At 38.3% G+C, this 22364-nt stretch overlaps 1 protein-coding gene across 13 annotated transcripts in view; it reads left to right on the top strand.

Annotated features, from left to right (window-relative positions):
* MBNL3 (muscleblind like splicing regulator 3) overlaps positions 1-22364 on the top strand; it is a 124673-nt gene that overhangs the window by 39005 nt on the left and 63304 nt on the right. For 12 of the 13 annotated variants that reach the window (XR_002340532.1, XR_002340531.1, XM_021079441.1 and 9 more), the window contains exon 2: positions 14830-15730. Coding sequence is in view for 11 of the 13 variants with exons in the window: in XM_021079441.1 (XP_020935100.1) it covers positions 15554-15730 (177 nt within the window). In the remaining 2 variants the exon portion in view is untranslated. Of the gene's footprint in view, positions 1-5074; positions 6138-14829; positions 15731-22364 lie in introns of those variants that run through there. The other variant, XM_013986429.2, reaches the window with a different exon arrangement.

The following is a 22364-nucleotide window of genomic DNA, read 5'->3' as shown; positions in this document are numbered from 1 at the left end:
CCAGGCTAGGGGCCTAATTGGAGCTGTAGCCACCAGCCTACGCCACAGTCACAGCAATGCCAGATCCTAGCTGTGTCTGCAACCTACACCATAGTTCATGGCAATGCTGGATCCTTAACCCACTGATCGAGGCAAGGGATCGAACCCACAATCTCATGGTTCCTAGTCAGATTCGCTTCCGCTGTGCCACGACGGGAACTCCCTAGGAGGTTTATGGTTTCAGGTCAGTTTTATAGTCAAATCCTTAATCCATTCTGAGTTAATTTTTGTGTATGGTGTAAGATAGTGGTTCAGTTTCATCCTTTTGCATGCGGCTGTCCAATTTTCCCAACACTATTTATTGAAGACACTATCCTTTCCTCATTGTATATTCTTCACTTCTTTTATCATAAATGAATTGACCGTGTGTGGGTGGGTTTATTGATGGGCCCTCTATTCTGTTCCATTGATTTAAGTGTCTCTTTTTATGCCAATACCATAATTACTATAGCTTTGTAATGTAGTTTGAAATCAAGACAGTGGTGCCTCCAGATTTGTTCTTTCTCAAGATTGGTTTGGCTATTTGGGGTCTTTTATGGTTCCATACAAATTTAGGGACTGTTTGTTCTATTTTTGTAAAAACCATCATTGGAATTTTGGTAGGGATTGTATTGAACCTGGATATTGCTTTGGGTAGCATGGACATTTTAACAATATCAGTTCTTCCAATCTATGTGCACAGAATATATTTTCATTTACTTCTTTCTTCTTCAGTTTCCTTCATTAATGTCTTATAGTGTTTTTGGTTTTGTTTTTGTCTTTTAGGGCAACACCCACAGCATAGGGAGGTTCACAGGCTAGGGGCTGAATCAGAGCTGTAGCTGCCAGCCTACCCCACAGCCACAGCAACACCAGATCAGAGCCGTGTCTATAACCTACACCACAGCTAACAGTAACGCCGGATCCTTAACCCACTGAATGAGGCCAGGGATCGAACCTGCATCCTCATGGATGCTAGTTAGATGTGTTTCCACTGAGCTATGACAGGAACTCCATTGTCTTATAGTTTTCAATGTATAGGTCTTTTATCTCTTTGGTTAAATTTACTCCTAGGTATTTAATTCTTTTTGATGCAGTTGTAAATAGGATTGTTTTCATAATTTCTCTTTTCAATAGCTTATTTGTAGTGTATGGAAACACGGCAGACTTATGTGTATTGATTTTGTATCCTGAAACTTTATTGAATTTAAGAGTTTTCTGATGGAATCTTTAGTTTTCTTTATATAATGTCATATAATCTGCAGATAGTGGCAGTTTTACTTCTTCCTTTCCAATTTGGATTCCTTATTTCTTTTTCTTGCCTAATTGCTCTGGAAGGGATTTCCAATACTGTGTTGAATAAAAGTCCAAAAATGGGCATCCTTGTCTTGTTCCTGATATTAGCAGAAAAGCTTTAAGCTTTTAGCCGTTGAGTATGTTGTTAGCTATGGGCTTATCATATATGGCCTTTGTTATGTTTAGGTATGTTTACTCTATGCCCACTCATTGAGAGTTTTTTTTTATCATAAGTGGATGTTGAATTTTGTCAAATGCTTTTTCTGCATTTTTTGAGATGATCATACATGATTTTTATGCATTTTGTTAATGTTGTGTACCTCATTGACTGATTTGCAGATGCTGAACCATCCTTATGTTCCTGGAATAAATCCCACTTGATCATGGTATTAACATATTATTGGATTCAGTTTGCTGATATTTTGTTGAAGATTTTTGCATCTATGTTCATCAGGGATATTGGCCTGTAATTTTTTTTTTCTTGTGGCATCCTTGGCTGATTTGGTATCAGGGTAATGTAAGCGTTGTAAAATGAGTTTGGAAGAGTTCTGTCCTCTTCTATTTTTTTGTAAGAGTTTGAGAAGGATTGATATTAATTATTCTTTGAATTTTTGGTAGAATTCACCAGTGAAGCCATCTGGTCCTGGACTTTTGTTTGTTGGGAGGTTGCACCTGCCGTTCCCTGGCTAGGTGTCAAATCAGAGCTGCAGCTGCCAGCCTACACCGCAGCCACAGCAGCGAGGGATCTGAGCCAACTCTGCAACCTAAACCACAGCTTATGGCAACGCCGGATCCTTAACCCACTGAGCGAGGCCGGGGATCAAACCCATGTCCTCATGGATACTAGTCAGGTTTGTTACTGTTGAGCCACAATGGGAACTTCCAAGGGAGGTTTTTGATTACTGTTTCAATCACTTTATTTGTTACTAGTCTGTTCTGGTTTTCTATTTCATCATAATTTGGACTTAATAGATAGTATACTGTCCCTAGGAATTTGTCCAGTAGTTCTAGGTTGCCAAGTGTGTTAGTGTGTAAGGCTTTATAGTGGTTTCCTATAACTTTTTGTATTTTTATGATAGCAGCTGTAGTATTTTCTCTTATTTCTGATTTTGAGTTCTTTCCTTTTTTTCCCTTGTTGAATAACTCTTAACTAAAGCAGCCAGCTTCCCAGGTAACTCTAGTCAATTAGTTTACATATATACATGTGTGTGTGTGTATATATATCATATATATTCATATTATACATGTGACTATAATATATATAAATATATATGAATGTATAAATAATGTACATGTAAATATAACATGAATGTGAAATAATAATGCCTCTGGCAACAGTAACTTCACAGAAAATAGACCTCTCGTGTATACTTGACTAGGAAATTTGCCTACCCAGAAAACTCCCTTGAAGTCTACTAGAAGTTTTGACATTGATGTCTTAAATTACTTGCTCCTTAAAATTAGGGTGCATTTGGTCCTCTCCCAACTTGTTTAGCCACAAAGCTTTTTTCCTCTATCATTTTACTAGCTTTATAAGTGCTGTTAATAAGGATTGGAGGCTTTGTACTGAGATCGAGAACCTGAATTTATTGGACATAATGGCAGTGATGAATTCAGGTAAGGAAGCCCTCACTGGATGTCTACTAGATCCAGTGACGGATCCCTTTACATAATCACATCACTTCGATGCTATTTTAGTTTATTTCTCTGATAAATAGACATCTGTATGTGACTCACAAGTTTGACTAGAGAATTATTTGAGCTGTTTACAAGTATTTAAAGGATAAATAAGCACTTTGTGATAGCTTCTCATGATTGTTTTGCAATGAGAGAGCGAGTGTGTGTGTGTGTGTGTGTGTGTTGGTGAATAGTGAATGTTCAACCAAATCTAATCAGTGAGTAAATTGGCCCTGAAAATTCAATCGAGTTCAATTCAGTGTGTACTTTGGGAGGAACAGGAACACTCTCCAGCCTCTGGGGTGCTGGGTAAAGTCCTATAGCAGGAATACATAGGATGCCATTACAGCCAAAGAGTTGCTATCTAAATTTAACTCCTGGCATGAGCTTGTCCTGTAACAAATTCTAACTAAAAAAAAAAAAAAAAAAAAATCCTTGTTAAAATTTCAACTACATTTTTAAAAGGGATTTTACCTGGTAGAGATTAAGATTGAAAAAGCTTTTGAGACAGTTCAGAAAATAGGAATACAATTATGTGTCCTTAATGATGAGTTTATTGATAAAAGTGTAATTAGCAAAAAGAAAGCAAGAAGCTGCACTTTTCAGTTTGCTTCTTTGCCCACTTTTCACACCAGCCTGACTTAAATCATTGCCTGACCTGTCCTCACAGAGCTTGTGAACTAGAAACACTCTGACCTCCATCCAGTTCCCTTTTAGCTTTTGTCCTTCCAGAGCACGGCGGATGCGTAAACTTTGCTGATTTTATGTCGTGGTCTCCTTTAATAAAAACGGTTTTCCTAGGACAGATCATTGTTACCATACAGCATTTATGGCCACTAAGTTTCTATTCTGCTTAAAATCTTTAAGAGAGGCTCCGATTTCTCTAACAAATACACACCCTTTGAGTCATTTTCAGGGCTCTTCAGAAACTACCCACCCCTGATTTATCTTCCACGGTGTGAACCTTCCATCCCAGCCCGCCCGTGTCTGCTCACCGTCCTGCAGACACCTGGCACCTCATCCTCATTCGCGCTGTTTCTCTTTCCAGGAATGCTCTCTGCCCTTCCACCCTCACCTTCCTCCTTCTCAGTCTCTAAGGCCCAGCTCCGTTTTCTCCTCTTCGAAAACTTCCTGTATAACTTCAGGCCTCAGCGACATCATCCATCATCATCTCAGAATTCTTGTCCCATTTGTTGTCAATGTCACTGAGTTTTTCTCTCAATTCTACCTTGTTTGCTTTTACTTCGTATCACGTTGATGTTGTCTCCCCAACTCAGGAGAGGCTTCTTGAGGACAGAGGCAGTATCTTAAAACTTCTGATTCCCCAGAAGCATGTGACACCAGTCCGTGCATGTAGTTCGTGTATATAATAAATGTTTGTTGATTAGCTGATATTTTCCCACATCAACAGTTTTTATTTGTGTTTATTATTTAAATTGAGATATAGTTGACTTAAAATATTGTATGTTTCAGGTATATAGCATAGTGATTTGTAATTTTTGAAAGATTATACTCCACTTATGGCTATTATAAAATATTGGCTGTATTCCCTGTGCTGTGTACAACATATCCTTGTAGCTTATATGTAATAATTTGTACTGCTTATCCCACCCCTGTTTTGACCTTCCCCCCTTTCCTCTTCCCACGGGTCACCACTAGTTTACTCTCTGTATTTGTGAGTCTGTTTCTTTTTTGATAATATTCACTTGTTTGTTTTGTTTTTTTAGATTCCACATGTAAGCAATAACATATGGTATTTGCCTTTCTCTGATTTATCTCACTACGCATAATAGCCTCCAAGTCCATCCATGTTGTTGCAAATGACAAAATTTTCATTCTTTTTTATGGCTGAGTAGTATTCCACTATATATATGTATCACATCTTCTTTATCCATTCATCTGTCAATGGATACTTAGGTTGCTTCTATGCCTTGGCTATTGTAAGTAGTGCTGCTGTGAACATTGGAGTGCATGTATCTTTTCGAATTAGTGGTTTTGTTTTCTTCAGTATATATCCAGGAATGAAATTGCTAGGGCATATAGTAGTTCTGTTTTTAGTTTTCTCAGGAGCCTCCATACTCTTTCCATGGTGGCTGCACCAATTTACATTGCCACCAACATTTGTTACTCCGCATGAACATTTTTAAAGACCTCATTTGCTTGAATTTTAGGGAATGATAATAAATATTTATTAAAGGGATGAAATTGGATATGTTTTTCTGTTTATTTTCACCACTCCCCTGTCCCTGTCTGTGGCCAAACAATTGAGTGTATGATTCTCAGGACAGAGATTTAATCTTGTTCACCTTTGCATCCCTGGCACCTAGATCAGTGCCTAGTTCTTATTAGATCCCCAATAAATATTTGTTGAATAAATCATCAGCAAAATCACCCTGCATATATTAAATGCAGTCCGTCTCATGACATTTTGTATTTTATGCATCTCAAATGCTTGAACATTACAATACTTGAGTTGCCAAGCATGTTAAATTCTCATTGTCTTCAAGTTTAAATCCAGTTTTTTGGTGATCTTTTAATGGCTCTGGGATTTCTTTCCAATGGACATAAGCAAGAAATTAACCAGTGTTGTTTAATAACTGTTTTTAGAATCCAGGTTTTCAGTTTTTAATATTAAATTGTATTAGTTTAAAATAAATGGCATTACTATATCCTAATAAAAATAAATAAAATCAATGGCATTTATTAGCAAGTTCTCCTAATTTTAGATGTTATTTTAAAAGAAATCTATCTTCAACAAAAAGATGAACTCCTCAGTCGTAGGTATTACTAGAGCGATGTTTGCAAGAGACACTATAGCACCTGTTTTTTTTTTTTTCTTTTTATGACCATATGTATGAACTGAGGTGGGCCTCTTAATCGCTTTATGAGATGAATAACTTGACGTACCTGCTTTTTGTAAAAGATATATTAAATGTGTTACCCTGGAAATATTGTAACAAAAAAAATTCAAGGAAATTTTCAAAAATGCTTAATGAAAAAGTTCTGTACATGGGCAAAATATCTTTATTTTTACAGACCTTTTTTTTCCCCCAGATAAAACTCAGTTTTCCATAGGATGCTCATGCAGTCACAGTCTCCATCTGCAGTGCTGACGACCTTTCGTGTGCTTCAATGAACGCAGATTGGTGGGTCACTAAGCAGAGCATATGAGGGAAATACAGGTTGAAGCAAATTTGAAAACTTGAAAACTTTTAAACCTTGTCAGCCTGCCAATTCAAGCAACATGTGGCAAGGCAGGTGTGTCATATATTCGCAGAGCCAAAATAAATGGCCACAAGGAATTTTGAGGTAATGTAGATGTAAGGAAAGCTTAAAATGGAAAGAAAGAAAACATGGTTTATTCAGGAGGTTGATAGATGCATTTAAAGAAACCCCTCTTCAGATATTGCTTTAGGTGCCAAACAGCATCCTTGTCATCTTCTGGACCAGGCATTGCCAGTGTTTCTGTGTTATGTGCTGGGTTGTGAAGAGAAGGCAAAAGAAAGCAGGAGACAAGCGAAGTGTAGCAAAGTGGGGAAAGGTTGCCACTGGCCTAGCAAAGCAAGCCACTCTGGAATAAGGTGCTGTTTTCATTGTATCAGTAGAAAACAATTATTTTTGTTTTACCATCAAGAAAACTTCCATGAGGAATATCCATTGTGGCTCAGCAGTAATGAACCCCATTAGTATCCATGAGGATGCGGGTTTGATCCCTGGCCTCATTCAGTGGGCTAAGGATCCGGCGTGGCCCTGAGCCGTGGTGTAGGCTCAGATCCCACTGCTGTGGCTGCGATGTGGGCCAGCAGCTGCAGCTCTGATTGGACCCCTAGCCTGGGAACTTACATATGCCACGCCTGTGGCCCTAAAAAGACCAAAAACAGAAGAAAAAAAAAAGAAAACTTCCATGAGAAAAAGTGTGGGTCCTTACAAATATATATAATCTACTTCTAAAAAAAGGAAACATTAATAATCTAGTGTGTATGTAATTTTAAAGTAAAAGCTTTTTAAAATTGAAGTATAATTTACAATGTAGTGCTAGTTTCCGGTGTACAGCAAAGTGATTCAATTATATATGTGCATATATATACTTTTTCATATTCTTTTCCCATTATAGTTAATTACAAGATATTGAACATAGTTGCCTGTGATATATAACATTCTGTGTTATTTACCTGTTTTATATATAGTAATTTGTATCTGCTAATCCCAAACTCCTAATTTATCTCTCTCCCTCCCTTTCCCCTTTGGTAACCGTAAGTTTGTTTTCTATGTATATGAGTCTGTTTCTGTTTCATAAATTAGTTCGTTTTTTGTCATATTTTAGATTCCACGTATAAGTGGTATCATATGATATTTGTCTTTGTCTGAGTTACTTAGTATCATAATATCTTGATCCATCCATGTGGCTGCAGATGGCATTATATCATTCTTTTACGGCTGGGTAGTATTCCATTGTATGTATGTACCACACATCTTCTTAATCCATTCATCTAAATGTAGGTTGGGGAGTTCCTGTCATAGCACAGCAGAAATGAATCCAACTAGGAACCATGAGGTTGCGAGTTCGAGCCCTGGCCTTGCTCAGTGGGTTAAGGATCCGGCGTTGCCAGGAGCTGTGGTGTAGGTTGCAGACATGGCTCAGATCTGGTGTTGCTGTGGCTCTGGCATGGGCTGGCAGCAATAGCTCTGAATGGCCCCCTAGCCAGGGAACCTCCATATGCCGCGGGGCGGCCCTAAGAAGACAAAAAAAAAAAAAAGACTAAACGTAGGTTGGCTATTGTGAATAGTGCTGCTGTGGACATAACGGATGCATGTATCTTTTTGAATTAAAGTTTTGTCTGGATATTTGCCCAGGAGTGGGATTGTTGGATCATATGGTAGTTCTATATTTAGTTTTTTGAGGAATCTCCATACTGTTTTCCATAGTGGGTGCACCAACTTACATTTCTACCAACAGTATGGGAGCATTCCCTTTTCTCCACACCCCATCCAGCATTTGTTATTCGTAGACTTTGTGATGATAGCCATTCTGAGCAGTGCGAAGTGGTACTCATTGTAGTTCTGATTTGCATTTCTCTAATAATTAGTGATGTTGATCATCTTTTCATGTGCTTTTTGGCCGTCTGTATGTCTTATTTGGAGAAATAGCTATTTAGATCTTCTGTCCATTTTTTGATTGGGTTATTTGGTTTTTTGTTAATGAGTTGTATGAGCTATTTGTATATTTTGGAAATTAAGCCCTTGTCAGTTGCATCATTTGCAAATATTTTCTCCCAGTCTGTACATTATTTTTGTTGGTTGTTTGTTTATGGTTTCCTTTGCTGCACAAAAGCTTGTAAGTTTGATTATGATCCATTTATTTAATATTGCTGTTATTTTTATTACCTTGGGAAACTGACCTGGGAAAAATCATTGCTGTGACTTATGTCCAAGAGTGTTTTCTTTATGTTTACTTCTAGGAGTTTTATGGTATCATGTCATATATTTATGTCTTTAAGCCATTTTGAGTTTATTTTTGTGTATGGTGTAAGGGTGTGTTCTAATGTCATTGATTTATATGTGGCTGTTCAGCTTTCCCAACATTACTTATCGAAGAGACTGTCTTTCCTCCACTGTAATTTTTTGCCTCCTTTGTTGAAAATTAATTGGCCATAGATGTGTGGGCTCTCTATTCTGTGCCATTGATCCATATTTCTGTTTTTATGCCAATATCACACTGTTTTAATGACTGTAGCCTTATAGTATAATCTAAAGTCAGGGCACATGATACCTCCAGCCTTGTTATTTTTTCTTAGGATTGCTTCAGAAAAATCTGGATTTTTTAATGATGGTTCCATATGAATTTTAGGATTTTTTTGTTCCAGTTCTGTGAAAAATGTCATGGGTATTTTGAGAGCGATTGCATTAAATTTGTAAATTGCCTTGGGTAGGATGGCCATTTTAGCAGTATTAATTCTTCCAATCTAAGCGCATGGGATATCTTTCCATTTCTATAAGTCATCTTCAATTTATTGTATCAGCATTTTATAGTTCTTAACATATAAGTCTTTCACCTCCTCAGTCAGGTTTATTCCTAAGTATTTTATTCTTTTTTGATGTGACTTTGAAAGGGATTGTTTTTAAAGTAAAAATGTTTTATTTTCCTTATGTTATATTTAATCTAGAATTCTTATAGAGGAGAATGAATTAAAAGTCAAAAATAACTTTTCAGGGAAAAATATATACTTAAGCGATGTTTCTATTTTTTCTTTTTAATTTTTTTTATTTTTTAAACTCATTTATTTTTTATTAAAGTATAATTGATTTCCAGTGTTGTGCCAATTTCTACTGTACAGCATCATGACCCAGCCATTACAGATACACACACACGTGTGTGTGTGTATACATGCTTTTTTTTGTATTACCTTCCATCATGTTCTAGCCCAAGAGATTGAATATAGTTCCCTGTTCTGTATAGTGGGACCTCATTGCCTAGATGTAAGTTTTTGTTTTTTGTTTTTTTTTTTAAGATCAAGGATGTTTCTTTTTTCTTCCTGTGGCTCAAAGTGAAATCTCCTTCATCCCCATTCCCAGTTCAGTTTCATTATGGCAGTTGTTGGGCCGAAACATTCCAGAAATTCACCTGCTATCCAAAGATATAGACAGAAGTCATTTGGGTATCTCATATTTTTACTCTAAATCCAAGATAACATCTTGCTGCTATCAAATGAGCAGGAATAGACCACTTGTTATGGAAACTGAATGCTCTATATATCAGGAATCCCAGGTACATTCCAATTTGAAAGCAAGACTTATGAGAAAATACTCAACTTTACAGGTCCGATAGATTTGAAACTTACAGAGATGGCCAAAGCTCAGCTAGCCAAGAGGGTGCTCAACTGACAAAACTCCTTGCTAAGAAGAGTTAAATTACCATTTAATCTTTCATCTTTCAAAATAAGAATCCCAGGGAATGCTGTAATGCTCTAACTTGCAATGAAAAGATAGAGCCAGCAAAACTAAGTAAGACACGATCTCTACTTTCATGGAATTTACAGTCTAATAAGTGAAAAAACTTAAGGACCTATAATAAGGAAGACTGTGATCAGTGTCACGGGAGAGACAAGTGTTGTGACTTGGCTAAGAAGATGGGCTCTAGTCTCAGACTGCCTGGGTTTGAAGCATGGCTTGATCAGTTAGTAGCTACATGAAGTTGTACAAGACTTAACCTTTTTCCACCTCTGTTTTGCCACTTGTAAAATGGGAACAGTAGCACCTTCTTCAAAAGGAATCCAGAGAGCAGTAAGACTTGATGTAATTTCTGGGCTATTCCTTTTAGTGATTTGTTTCTATGCAGTGGTGTTTGTGTTTAAGAGTGTTCTTAAGTTATAGGGCTTGGTGTACCATTCATGGGCCCATTAGAGGCCTGTGTTGGAATCAGAATTCCTGGAGTCTGCTTCCAGCCCTTCATAAACTCTCACAATCATATCCTTTTGCTGTGCCTTTGGTTTCTTCTCTATTTAAATGACAGCAGGGACCTAATCAGTCTTGTTCAACATCTAGAACAGTGTTTGGTATATAGTAGACGCATAAATGTTGGTGCAGCACAACTCAAGGATATTATGAATATGGCTGTACAACAGGCATGGATGTAATTTTGAAAAGAAATTGTGAATACCAGGCAAAAATGACTGGCTGTCTTTGTTTAAGGTTCCCAAGAGAGATAAGAGATAGGAAGTGATCACCACTCTATTTCTCTGCCAGGATGTAAGCATGAAATTTGGAGTCAGAGGATCTTGCCTTGAGCCATGTTTCTACCACTTAAGGCTTTGTTATTTCAGATAAGTAGTTTGACTTCTTTGAGCTTCATTTCCTCCACTGGTCTTTTTGGGCTATCACCTATGCCTTAGCGTATTTTTAAGAGCTCCAAAGATCAATGAAATAAAAGCACTCGCAAGCTGCAAATAGAAGTAGAAATGTACTGGAGTTCCTGTCATGGCTCAGCAGGTTAAGAACCCAACTAGTATCCATGAAGATGTGGGTTCGATCCCTGGCCTCCCTCAGTGGGTTAAGGATCCAGCATTGCTAGAGCTGCGGTGTAGGTCTCAGATGCAGTTCGGATCCCGTGTTGCTGTGGCGTAGGATGGCAACTGCAGCTCCAGTTCGATCCCTGGCTTGGGAATCTCCATGTACTGCAGGTGTGGCCCTAAAAAGAAAAAAAAAAAAAAGAGACATAGAAATGTACTAAAAAATGGTAACTTTTCGTGTTCTGCATTAGAGAACTATGAATCGTGAAAAGCAAAATTGTATTCCTGTTACTCAAGTCTGAGTATCATTAAGATAAAGTTGTATTGTCCCCCAAACAAAGTTGATCTTTAAAATTCAAGGGAAGTGGACTCTTTCCCTGTCTTTTATACACAGAGCTGCACGAAGGAACGTCTTTCTGCTATCACACCAGCTCCCTTTAGTTGTTGCACCTTGCTTGCTTGTGCCAGCTCCGAAAATAGTACCAGTCTGAAGGAAGACGTGCACTGGCTAGCAGGAATTGGCCAGAGTCCCATGAGAGGTTACAGGCCAGTTTTTAAAAAGAAGAAAATTCCTTCTCCCATTGCCCCTAATGCATGGCCAGAGTCCAATTCATGTTGGCGTTTTTCATTTGTAAAAGTTTTACATTCAATTGTATTATTTGTTTCTATACTTAATAAATCTCTGTAGAAAAATCTTCCTCTGGACCCTAACTCACTATTTATATTCTAAGGAAAAAAATATGTATGTATTTTGGTTATTTTTCTGTCAAATGTATTCAGGCAGCCTGTATGATTTCCTTATAGGATTAAATTTGAAAATATCTCTTTTTTTTTTTTTTTTTTTACCAGCCGCACCCACAGCACATGGAAGTTCCCAGGCCAGAGATCAAATCCAAGCTCCAGCTGCAACCTATGCCGCAGCTGCAGCAGTGCCAGATCCTTAACCCACTGTGCCACAGCAGGAACTCCTGAATATATCTTTAAATACAAAATTACAAACTCACAGAATGTACTCTTTTAGAGTACTTTTTATAATACAAACATGGAAACAAATTTACTCTTGATAGTCAATTTAGAAACATTACTTAGAATTTGTGTCTAAGAAAGAAAGATTGGGATAGCTAGTTCTATCACTTATGAGGCTATTTTTTTCTGGTTATCATGTCTCTTTCGATTTAACAAAATAGCTTTACTGATATGAAATTCACACACTATCCAATTTACCTGTTAAAGTACACAGTTTAGTGAATGGGCTTTAGTGTACTCACAAATTATGCAACTGTCACCACTATCTAATTCCAGAATATTTTCCTCACCCTCAAAGGAGCCCCCGTACACATTAAGCAGTTACTCCACTTTCTCTGCTTCCCTAGGCCCTTCCAACGGCTGATTTGCTTTCTGGCTCTATGGATTTGCCTACTCTGGGTATTTAATATAAATGGAACCGTACAATATGTGGCCATTATGACTGGCCTCTTCAGCTTAGCAACATGTTTTCGAGGCTCAGTCATGTTATAGCATGTGTCAGTACTTTATTCCTTTTTACAGTGGAAAACTATATTTCATTGTGTGGCTATATCACATTTTGTGTGTCCGCTCATGTGCCGATGGACACTTGAGCTGTTTCCACCTCTTGGCTGTTGTGAGTGGTGCTGCTATGAACACGAGTGTACAAGTATGTCTTTGAGACCCTGCTTTCAATCCTTTTGGGTATTTACCGAGGCATGGAAGTGCCGGGTCACATCTGAACTGTTTAGCATTTTGAGGAACCGTCAGACTGTCACCGCAGCTGCATTATTTTACATTCCCACCAGCCATCATGTATGGCAGCCCCAATTTCTCCAATTTTTCTCTCTTTTTATTATAGCCATCCTGATGGGTATGATGTGGTATCACATTGTGGTTTTCATTTGCATTTCCCCCATCTGGCTCTTTAAAAAATATATTTTTTAGAAAATATTTTTCTAGAGGTCATTCACCTGACACACTTAACGCTGTGGAACATGGTCCTGCATGGAACATATTGCAAAAGGGTTTCCAAACCAGCAAGAGTCGTCACAGACCTTCTGCATGAAGGCCCTGTACTTTACCCCTAGGCCCCTCATACAGTGAGTAACTAACTCTTGTTCAACATTTAGGATTGGCTCTTATGTTTTCCAGAAAGAAACTGGACAGTCCACCATGGCAGATATTGTGGTAGGAAGGGAAGTGACAGTAGAAGTGACAGTTAACAATCTGCCATTTGAAGAGAACTATACTACGTCCCAGGACATTTATGACCCCATGTCTTCAACCAGAGGCCAAATGATGTTCAGTATTTTTTTTTTTTTTGTCTTTTTGCCTTTTCTAGGGCCACTTCCCTCAGCATATGGAAGTTCCCAGGCTAGGGATCGAATTGGAGCTGTAGCCGCCGGCCTACGCCAGAGCCACAGCAATACGAGATTCGAGCCGTGGCTGCAACCTACACCACAGCTCACGGCAACGCCAGATCCTTAACCCACTGAGCAAGGCCAGGGATCGAACCCGCAACCTCATGCTTCCTAGTCGGATCCGTTAACCACTGCGCCACAATGGGAAGTCCGATGTTCAGTATTTTTTAAGAAGGCAAAGTTACATATAGTACACTGTAGAAATATTTCCATGAAGAATGACTCAGAGAACCACATGTTTTGCTCTTGAATGGATAAGCTTGCATGAGTTTTCTATATACCTAATTTCCCAATGGTTTCTGAAAAATTAGGTGATACTGAGTTTCCTCTTGAATGAAGAAAAGACAAACAGAAAAGTCATAGTCTGTAAAATTATTGAAGAAATTGTTTTAAAAAGTAAACGAAATGTTTTCACGAATTCTCCTGTTTTGATGAAGTTAACAGTTAGTTGATTTGTCTGACACTCAGAGCTACCTTTTGCTTTAGAAAATCCCTGTTATTTTCATATGTGTTCATGGCATAATGCCAGTAAATTAACATTTAATCTATCTTCTCAGCTGAGTTCTTAGAAATTGTTGGTGGTTGACGCTGGTTTAAAATGCAAACCGTGAAGCCGCACATTATTTAATGTATGATTGAAGCGTGCTTTTGGCCTCACTTATTTGTCGGTGCTGAAACCTCCTGAGTTGTTCCAGTTTCCATTCATAAAGACCAAGAACGAATAGGGCATACGCAGGAAAAAAACCCAAAACGAATCCAGCATCTTTTCAGAAGACTTCTTCCTTGGTCCGAAGCACATTTTATAGTCTCCCCTCTACCTCATTTGCCGTGGAGCCCCAGCTAGTTTTGTCATGACTGTTTTATGCGATTGTCAGCAGTTATATTGCACATACACAGTTACCTCTTGGGGCAGCTTATGTTTTCTTAGCAACTTCTGTTTTCGGGATTTTGAGAGCAGATCACCAAGCCTTCCATCAGACCATAGTAAAGCTAGTGTCATGGGTGGGTCTTTGGTGGCCTCTAAAAGCTGGGGACACACAGGCGGTTATGACTACATCAGGAGCTGTCATGGAAGGCGTCGGCATTGCCTGTGCAGTAGACCCAGGCATGAATTTCTGCCCTGACCAGATCAAAATGAAGCAGTCTTTTTCTCTTTTTAATTAGGTTGTTGCCCAGTCTTGTATTTCAACAGTAAGTCAAAGTGATTGCTTCCTTTTACTGTACACAGTTCTACAATACTGGGAAATGCCCTTTTTATTGACAATGGCTGACTGTACTGAGTTGTACTGTCAGTGTCTAGATGCTTCCTGTTTAAAAGACATGTCACTTCTTTTCCACATCTAGAGTTTAAAATGGAAGCATTGTGTTATTTTAGCTAATTTCATTTTATTTTTTTCTTGCAGGTTTCTGGAAAGTGCCTTTTCTGAAAACTCTGCTGCTTGGATTCCACTTTCGAGCTGTCTCTTTATAAACCCCTCTCCCTACCACCACCTCTGCCGCGACCCCCACCAACCCCCCCCAGAAAAACCCTAGTGTGCTTATAGTTCGTTCTCAACAAGTTGTTCATTCTTTTTTTCTTTGATTTTCAATTTTCATAGTCATTTTCCCTCCTCCTGATTTTGCAGCAAAAAAATTTAACAGTTGTTAATATCCTACCAATCTTAATCTTTAAAGCTAAGAAATTGTAAAAAAAAAAAAAAAAAAAAACCAAACCTTTTCTCCCCTTGATCTAAGACCATTCCTCAAATTGAAGGGCAGCCCAAAGCATATGCTTTTTGCAAGAATAATTGAAAACATCAACTGGAAAGCATAGAATTCTTTTGAATTTCTGCCAGTTATTCTTCGGCAGAGGAAGAAAATAAAACGCCCAATATCTTAACCTTTACGGTTGCCTTCTTAGGAGTTGGTCTCTAATTTGATTTTTTAGTTATTTGAACACAATTTTATTTTCTGATTGGCTTTGTTTGGCTGAATTTGACTTGAAAACCTAAGTGCTAACAAAGCAACATTTCACCAAAGCAAGCTGTTATCTCTTCACATTTAGCTTGAATTTTATTGTTAACCTTTCAGCAAGAGCAGTAATACTGTTCTAGAAAGGGTGCACTTGATTTTAACTTTGCTTTCAACATGACGGCTGTCAACGTTGCCCTGGTACGCGATACCAAGTGGCTGACTTTAGAAGTCTGCCGAGAATTTCAGAGAGGAACCTGCTCTAGAGCTGATGCAGATTGCAAGTTTGCCCATCCGCCAAGAGTGTGCCATGTGGAAAATGGTCGTGTGGTGGCTTGTTTTGATTCTTTAAAGGTGAGTCTTACCTAAATGCACATCATTTAAATTTAAACTTGTTGATTTTTGTGGTTTTTTTTTTTTTTTGGTGATCTATTGTGCTGTGAAATTAGTAAAGCTACTAATAGCATGAAAGCGGTAAGTTTGATTTGTTTTTAAAGACAGGATGTCAACTTTGTGTTTGTAGAACTAAGCCAGGCTAAAGCTCACCCATCACAACCCACTGATCAAGATAGATAGACCTAAAGAAAAAAAAATCAAGAATTGGTGTGGGAGTGGGAAAGGGTAGCCTTGCTGTAACTTTACTTCTGTGTATATGAGTCAGATTTTTAATACAGTGATCATATTTCTCATATAGCTTAGAGAAGATTATTATCTACCCTATCAAAATACACTTGGCAAGGACCAGTCAGAGAATAAATAAAGTCAGACTGGGAGAGGATGAGGTTAAAAAAAATCTCACTGTTCAGGAGGAAAATGATGGCGTTTTGAATTTTCTTAGTCAAACTAATATTTTGAACCTTTAACTTGCTGCAAATCGAGCTTCACTTAATTTTCTTCCTGGGCAGCTGATTGACCAATTTCAGATCTGTAAGCACATTTTATCACCAAGGTCATCAAACCCGAATATTATGTACTAGAGTATAAACAAAGTCTGAGGGCAGATGAGATATTATGTAGAATGGAACATATATGATTGCAGAACAAAAAATGCACTGATTTTCATGTTTTATTCATGGTTATCCTTAAATTAAGGGTAAACATGTACAAATTAAAGCATAGAAGTAAAGAATGGTAGTAAATTCCTGGTTTAATAAGATTTGCTACGATGCATTTGAGGCTTTTTTCAAAATATGTTAAAATGAATTAAGCTTAGTTAGTAAGGACCTTTTCAATTTCTTGATATTGTTTTACCCTCATCATGACAAGTTGTACCTCATTAACATTTTTATTTATGGCTGCACTGGCTAATAGAGATGTATTCCTTCATGTCATTTATTCAGAAAACATTTTATCATGATATCCTACTCAAGCAGTTACTTTTGCTTATTTTGTGGTTACTAGTTTTGGTGGCAGACCATTGCAGTTCAAGAATGGGAACTGGCTATAAAGATAATGGCGATTGCTAATGTTAAAAATGTCTGAATTGCTCTTATTTGTAGCAGATGTTTTGACTAAAGGGCTTATTCTGTTTGCTTTATTTCATTATTGGTCAAGTTTCATCTATCACTATTTTATGCATTATTTAAATCTTTTGTGTGTTATTTAAATCAAGGACTAGGCAGTGCCTCGAATGGAAAAGCTGGACTAGTTGGGGGTCTGGGGAAAGGATGTCTTTTATCCAGAGGGTCCGGCACTGCACTAGATACTTTACATATGTTGTTTCAGGAGTCCCAGCCCCACCACTGGATCTGACCTTAACTACTTAAACCTGACAAACCTTGAGTTACTTCATCACTAACTCATGGGTAATTCATCTCTTCCAACTTCCATGATTATTGTGGAGATTCCAAGGAGATAACAAAAATGAAAAACCATGTATCTCTATAAAAGTGAATTAAGTGAAAAGTTAGCTTCTTATTAACCAAGATGCTTGTTGTAGTTCTTCAAAATAGTTCTGTGTAGTTAGGCCTTATTATTTGAAACATAAACGCATGTTTCAGTTAGACATGTCCAAATCCAGTTGCCATGAGTGTGATACTAGTTCTCCAAGCTAAGTATCATTGTTTTTATGGCTTCCAGATATAGAGGTCCTTGCAGGCCTTGTAAACTCTATCTTTTCAGGCATCTGGTGGGAAAGAGATGTGTGATTGTTCTAATCGTTGATATTCTTCCAATCAGTTCTCCCATTTAAAGGCAAAAGAATGCCATAATAGAAACATTTTGAAGAAAAGTAATATGGAGAGTGATTATTAACAAAATGCATATTGCACACCACTTTAAAGCTTGGAAAATGTTTAATTCAGAGACTATGTAGATAATGGCCAATGAATATTAATAAGCCACTTAATTATTTAAATACACTGTCTACTCACTGCATCCAGTGTTTTTAAAATAATTTTTGAATTATGTTAAAATCTTGATGACCAGTCACACAGGATAAAGACGATTTACATAATCCTTACATTCTCAAATTTTAATGAAAATCTTAATATTTCAAACATACAATGCCTTTCCAACGATTAATTGATTTGCCATTTAGATAGCACATGCATCACTGTTCCATGTCTGTGCGACATTGTAGTTCTCTTATATTATTCCTTATGCATAACATGCATGAAAACTACCAAGCTGATGGGATAATTGACCTATGGGAGCTGTACTATCATAGCTGTAATACACAAATAACATACCTCGATGGATATTGCAGCATTTGCTCCCCAGCTTCGGAGTTTTTGAGTTTCTGTGCTTGAAATACTTTTAAGATGTATCTGGGCACTGTTTCTTCTTCCATGAGTGGTTAAATAACTGAATCAATCACTTGACGAGTTTGGGGCTGCTGCTTTTGTTTTGTTTTTTGTTTTTTGTTTTTATAAGGATTCCATTAGCACTAGGTACTCAACCAGATGATGATGGTTCTTTGCCATCATAATAGGCACAATTGCTAACAATATACTATACTCACCTCATAATGAGGGAATGTTGTGAAAATAAGGAGGGCAAGCTTGATGGCTAATTGTGCATTGTGCTCAAGTGCTGGGCTCATCACTCCATGCGTGTTGAGTGTTCCGTGATGAAGTTTGCGCCGTCTTCAGATAGAGATCTAGACAGCATAGCCAACAGATTAATTTACAGCTACATAAAAGAATGTCGTGTTACTATGCAGCTGTTTTTTGAATCAACTGCCTAGTCTGCTTGGCACAATTTATTTCGAAATTTCTCTCCAAAGGATCACTTAACCCATTCTGTGCCAGTTTCTTGGTATTACAGTTTGTAGTTGATCTGCGTTGGTATTTTAGTAACTGTCCCTTGACTTGAATAAAAGGCCATCACTAAAAATACCAACCTAGACTCTGTGATTGTTTTCAGAGCCAATATTATCTTCACGTATTTTGCCTCAACAACGTCATGGTGTCTTGAATCTTCCCCTCCGTATCTGCCATTTGTTACCCAGGAAGGATAGAGATGCTCTCCTTGTTTAATTATGACAGCTCAACACCCGTCCATCTGCCCACCCTCCTCACCTCCTTGGGTAGTTTTGTAACTGAAATATTCTGGCAAAGGTCTTAGCAGCAAGCGTAGTGAGAGTACAGCCATGTCAACCCACATACATTCCTAAAAGGTGGGAACTGAGTGAGGAAAACACACAAAAGAGCCCCACACTCTGTCTTCAAAACAGACATGATCATAAGCATGATATTATTTTGGCAAGTGAAACCTGTTGTGTAGGCATAGGGATGTGAATCTAGCCTTGTGGGTCGAATTTGTCCTGAGTTACCAGGTTTATTCTGTGCTAGTATCACTAGTCATAGCAGTTTTCACCAGTTTAAAACTTGATAATTTTTGACTGAATATTTACCTCATCCCTGTTGGCTAAGGGAAAACTTACCAGGAGCAGAAGGCTCCTAGCAACGTAATCCCAGGGGTTGCTGGTTAGGCAAGATTTAGAACCATCTATGAGCTTGATCAGAGAGGTCTACCTGCACTGTAAAGACGCATATACGTATAAATGTCTGTATACATACAAATATGCACCTGTCATCCTGAGACTCAAGGAAAATATTTTACTTAAGGATCTCTATCTTCTATTACTTGGAAGAGGAGGTACCTTTAGCCAGTAAAACTCGGTGCTATTTTGGATATTTCAGAGATTTCTTTTGAAAGAAGAATGGAATTGCAGTTAGTACCCAATCAAAGCTCAGCCTCACATTTTAAACTTATTTTGAAATAATTTTAAGCTTACAGAAAAGTTGCCAAAATAGTACAAGGAGATCCTGCATACCCTTCACCCAGCTTCCTGTATTGTCAACAGCTTAAATACCATACATAGCACAGTTATCTTAAACCAGGAGATCGGGGTTCAGTGGTGGCTTAGCAGGTTAAGGATCCAGCATTGTCACTGCGGTGACTCGGGTTCCATCCATGGCCTGGGAATTTCTGCATGCTGTGGGTATGGCCAAAATACAAAAAACAAAACCCCCCAAACCAGGAAATTAACTCTAGTTCTGTACTATTAAGTAAACTGATTTGAATTTCACCAATCCCCCACGCCCGCGTGGCATTTCTCTGCTCCGGGATCCCACATGGCATTTGCTTGTCATGTCTGTTTAGTCCCCTCCAATCTGTGACAGTTTCTCAGTCTTTCCTCATCTTTCATAACTGTGACCCTTGAGATGAGTACTGTTCAGTTATTTTCTAGAATGCCTCTCAATTTGGATATGTAGACTGCATTCTCAGGATTTGATTGAGGTCATGCATTTTGAGCAAGAAAACCATAGAAATGAGGAGTTCACTCGTGGCTCTGGGTTGAGGATCTGGCATTGTCACTGCAGTGGCCCTGGTCGCTGCTGTGGAGCAGGTTCTATCCTTGGCCCTGGGAACTTCTACATGTCATGGGCACAGCCAAAATAAATAAATACCATTTTTTAAAATTAAATTTGGGAAAATGTAGAAATGATATGCAGCATATTTGAGTGTACTTGGTGTCGATGTCTCTTACCTCTCATGTTAACCTTAATCATGTGCTCAAGATGGTGTCCGCTGTGTTTCTCTGCTGTAAAGTGATCGGTTTTCTGTTTGTGAAAATTGATAACTATCTTCTTCATTTACTCACCATCTCCTCAACATATCATTGATTGTAAGGGTCACCCCAATATCCAAGCTATCAAAATGTGGGAAAGTGTCCATCTTTGAAATGATGGGTAATGCACTGCTCCACTTAAGGGCCCATCAGGAGAGGTGGGGAGGAGAAAGCAGACCAAGAGCATTGCAGAGAAAGTAGCAGCAACAGGCCACCAGAAAGAAAGGCAGAACCCTGGGGAATAGGAAGCCCAAGACATCTTGTGATACGCCTGTCCTTGTCACCTGCTCTAGTGGGGTGGTCCCTGTGCTGGAGTCAGCGCCCCGGGCTACCTATAACTTATCAGGAAACAGATTTTCTACTTTTGTTTTAATGATAAACAACACCCCCCCCCCATTTAAAAAGTCATTCATCTTGATGAAGGGAAATGAAAATGCAAAGGAAATTTTTAAGATCATACACAAGAAAATAAAAAAAATAAAATGTAAATAAAATGTAATAAAATATCATCCCCAGAGTTCCCATTGTGGCTCATCAGGTTAAGAACCCGACTAGTATCCATGAGAATGCGGATTCGATCCCTGACCTCACTCAGTGGGTTACAGATCCGGCCTTGCCGTGAGCTGTGGTGTAGATCGTAGACGCGGCTCAGATCTGGCGTCACTGTGGCTGTGGTGTAGGCCGGCAGCTACAGCTCTAACTTGACCCCTGGTCTGGGAACCTCCGTATGCCGCAGGAATACCCCTAGTAAATAAATTCATAAACAAATACATAAATACATAAATAAAAATAATGTATCATCTCTACTATCCAGTACCAGCGCTAACCTGTATTTCCTTTCACTCATTCTCTCTTTCGTATAATTGTATTTATGCACAAACCTTGCCTTACCTCCGGGCTTCCTCATACACCTCCCTCCCTCCCTCATTCTTCTTGCTGATCCTGCAAAGCCGTCTTCTCCCTCTTTTTATCTTTCCTATCAGCTTCAGATTTTTTTTTCCCAGGGTATCAAAAAAAAAATCTATATGCTTCCTGATCTTCTCCCATTCATAGACCTTTAAAAGATATGTCAGTTATTGTGGCTATTTTTTTCTGATCAGAAAATAAAAACATACCCTTTCTAGAAAATTGTAATATAGAGACAAAGATTTTTATGAATCCAAACCTGTAATTCTATTACCCAATGAAACTCTTCTCATGTTGGTGTGTGCCCTTTCAAAATTTCTTTAAATGACAACTGTTTCTTTAAAAACAAAAAGTGGGTTTCATTTGTTCTATGGAATTCAGAAGGCTTTTGAAACTTGTGAAGAAATAGTGTGTTATAGAAATATATTCAATTTAAAAGATACTCATTTTCAAATAATATGCAGCCATCAGAAATTGTTTCTGAGAACTATGTAATAATAATATTAAACTCTACCATCTATTGACTGCTATATTCTAGACACTTTTCACATGTCAACTCTATTCCTTACGACAACCCTGTTTAGGCTTTCCCATTGGTGGGCCAGGATTCACCAGCTGTGTGATTCTGGATAAGTACCCACCCTCCCTGTTCCCAAGTTTCCTCCCCGTGAAAACAAGGCTCCTATGAGCATCCAGCTCCTGAGTTACTGAGCATTCGAATGCAATGATTCAGGTAAGGCACTTGGAACAGAGCCTGGCACACTGTAAGCACTCCAGACATGTTTCTTTACCAAGTAAATTCCAGGTCCCCTAAAAATTTAAACATGAAAAATTCAAACCACAACAGTGCTGGAAGCAAATGCAAGTGACCACTTTTCTAATCCTGGGGTGAGGAAGACCTTCTAAGCATGCCATCAGAGGCAGAGACAATAAAAGCAAAGCATTATTAGAACCGACCACACAGCAAGAAGCATTTCCGAATGGCAGAAAACACCAAAAAGTTAG

This window comes from Sus scrofa, chromosome X, assembly GCF_000003025.6.
Source record: "Sus scrofa isolate TJ Tabasco breed Duroc chromosome X, Sscrofa11.1, whole genome shotgun sequence".
Taxonomy (NCBI): Eukaryota; Metazoa; Chordata; class Mammalia; order Artiodactyla; family Suidae; genus Sus; species Sus scrofa.
This window is presented reverse-complemented; position numbering and strand designations above follow the sequence as displayed.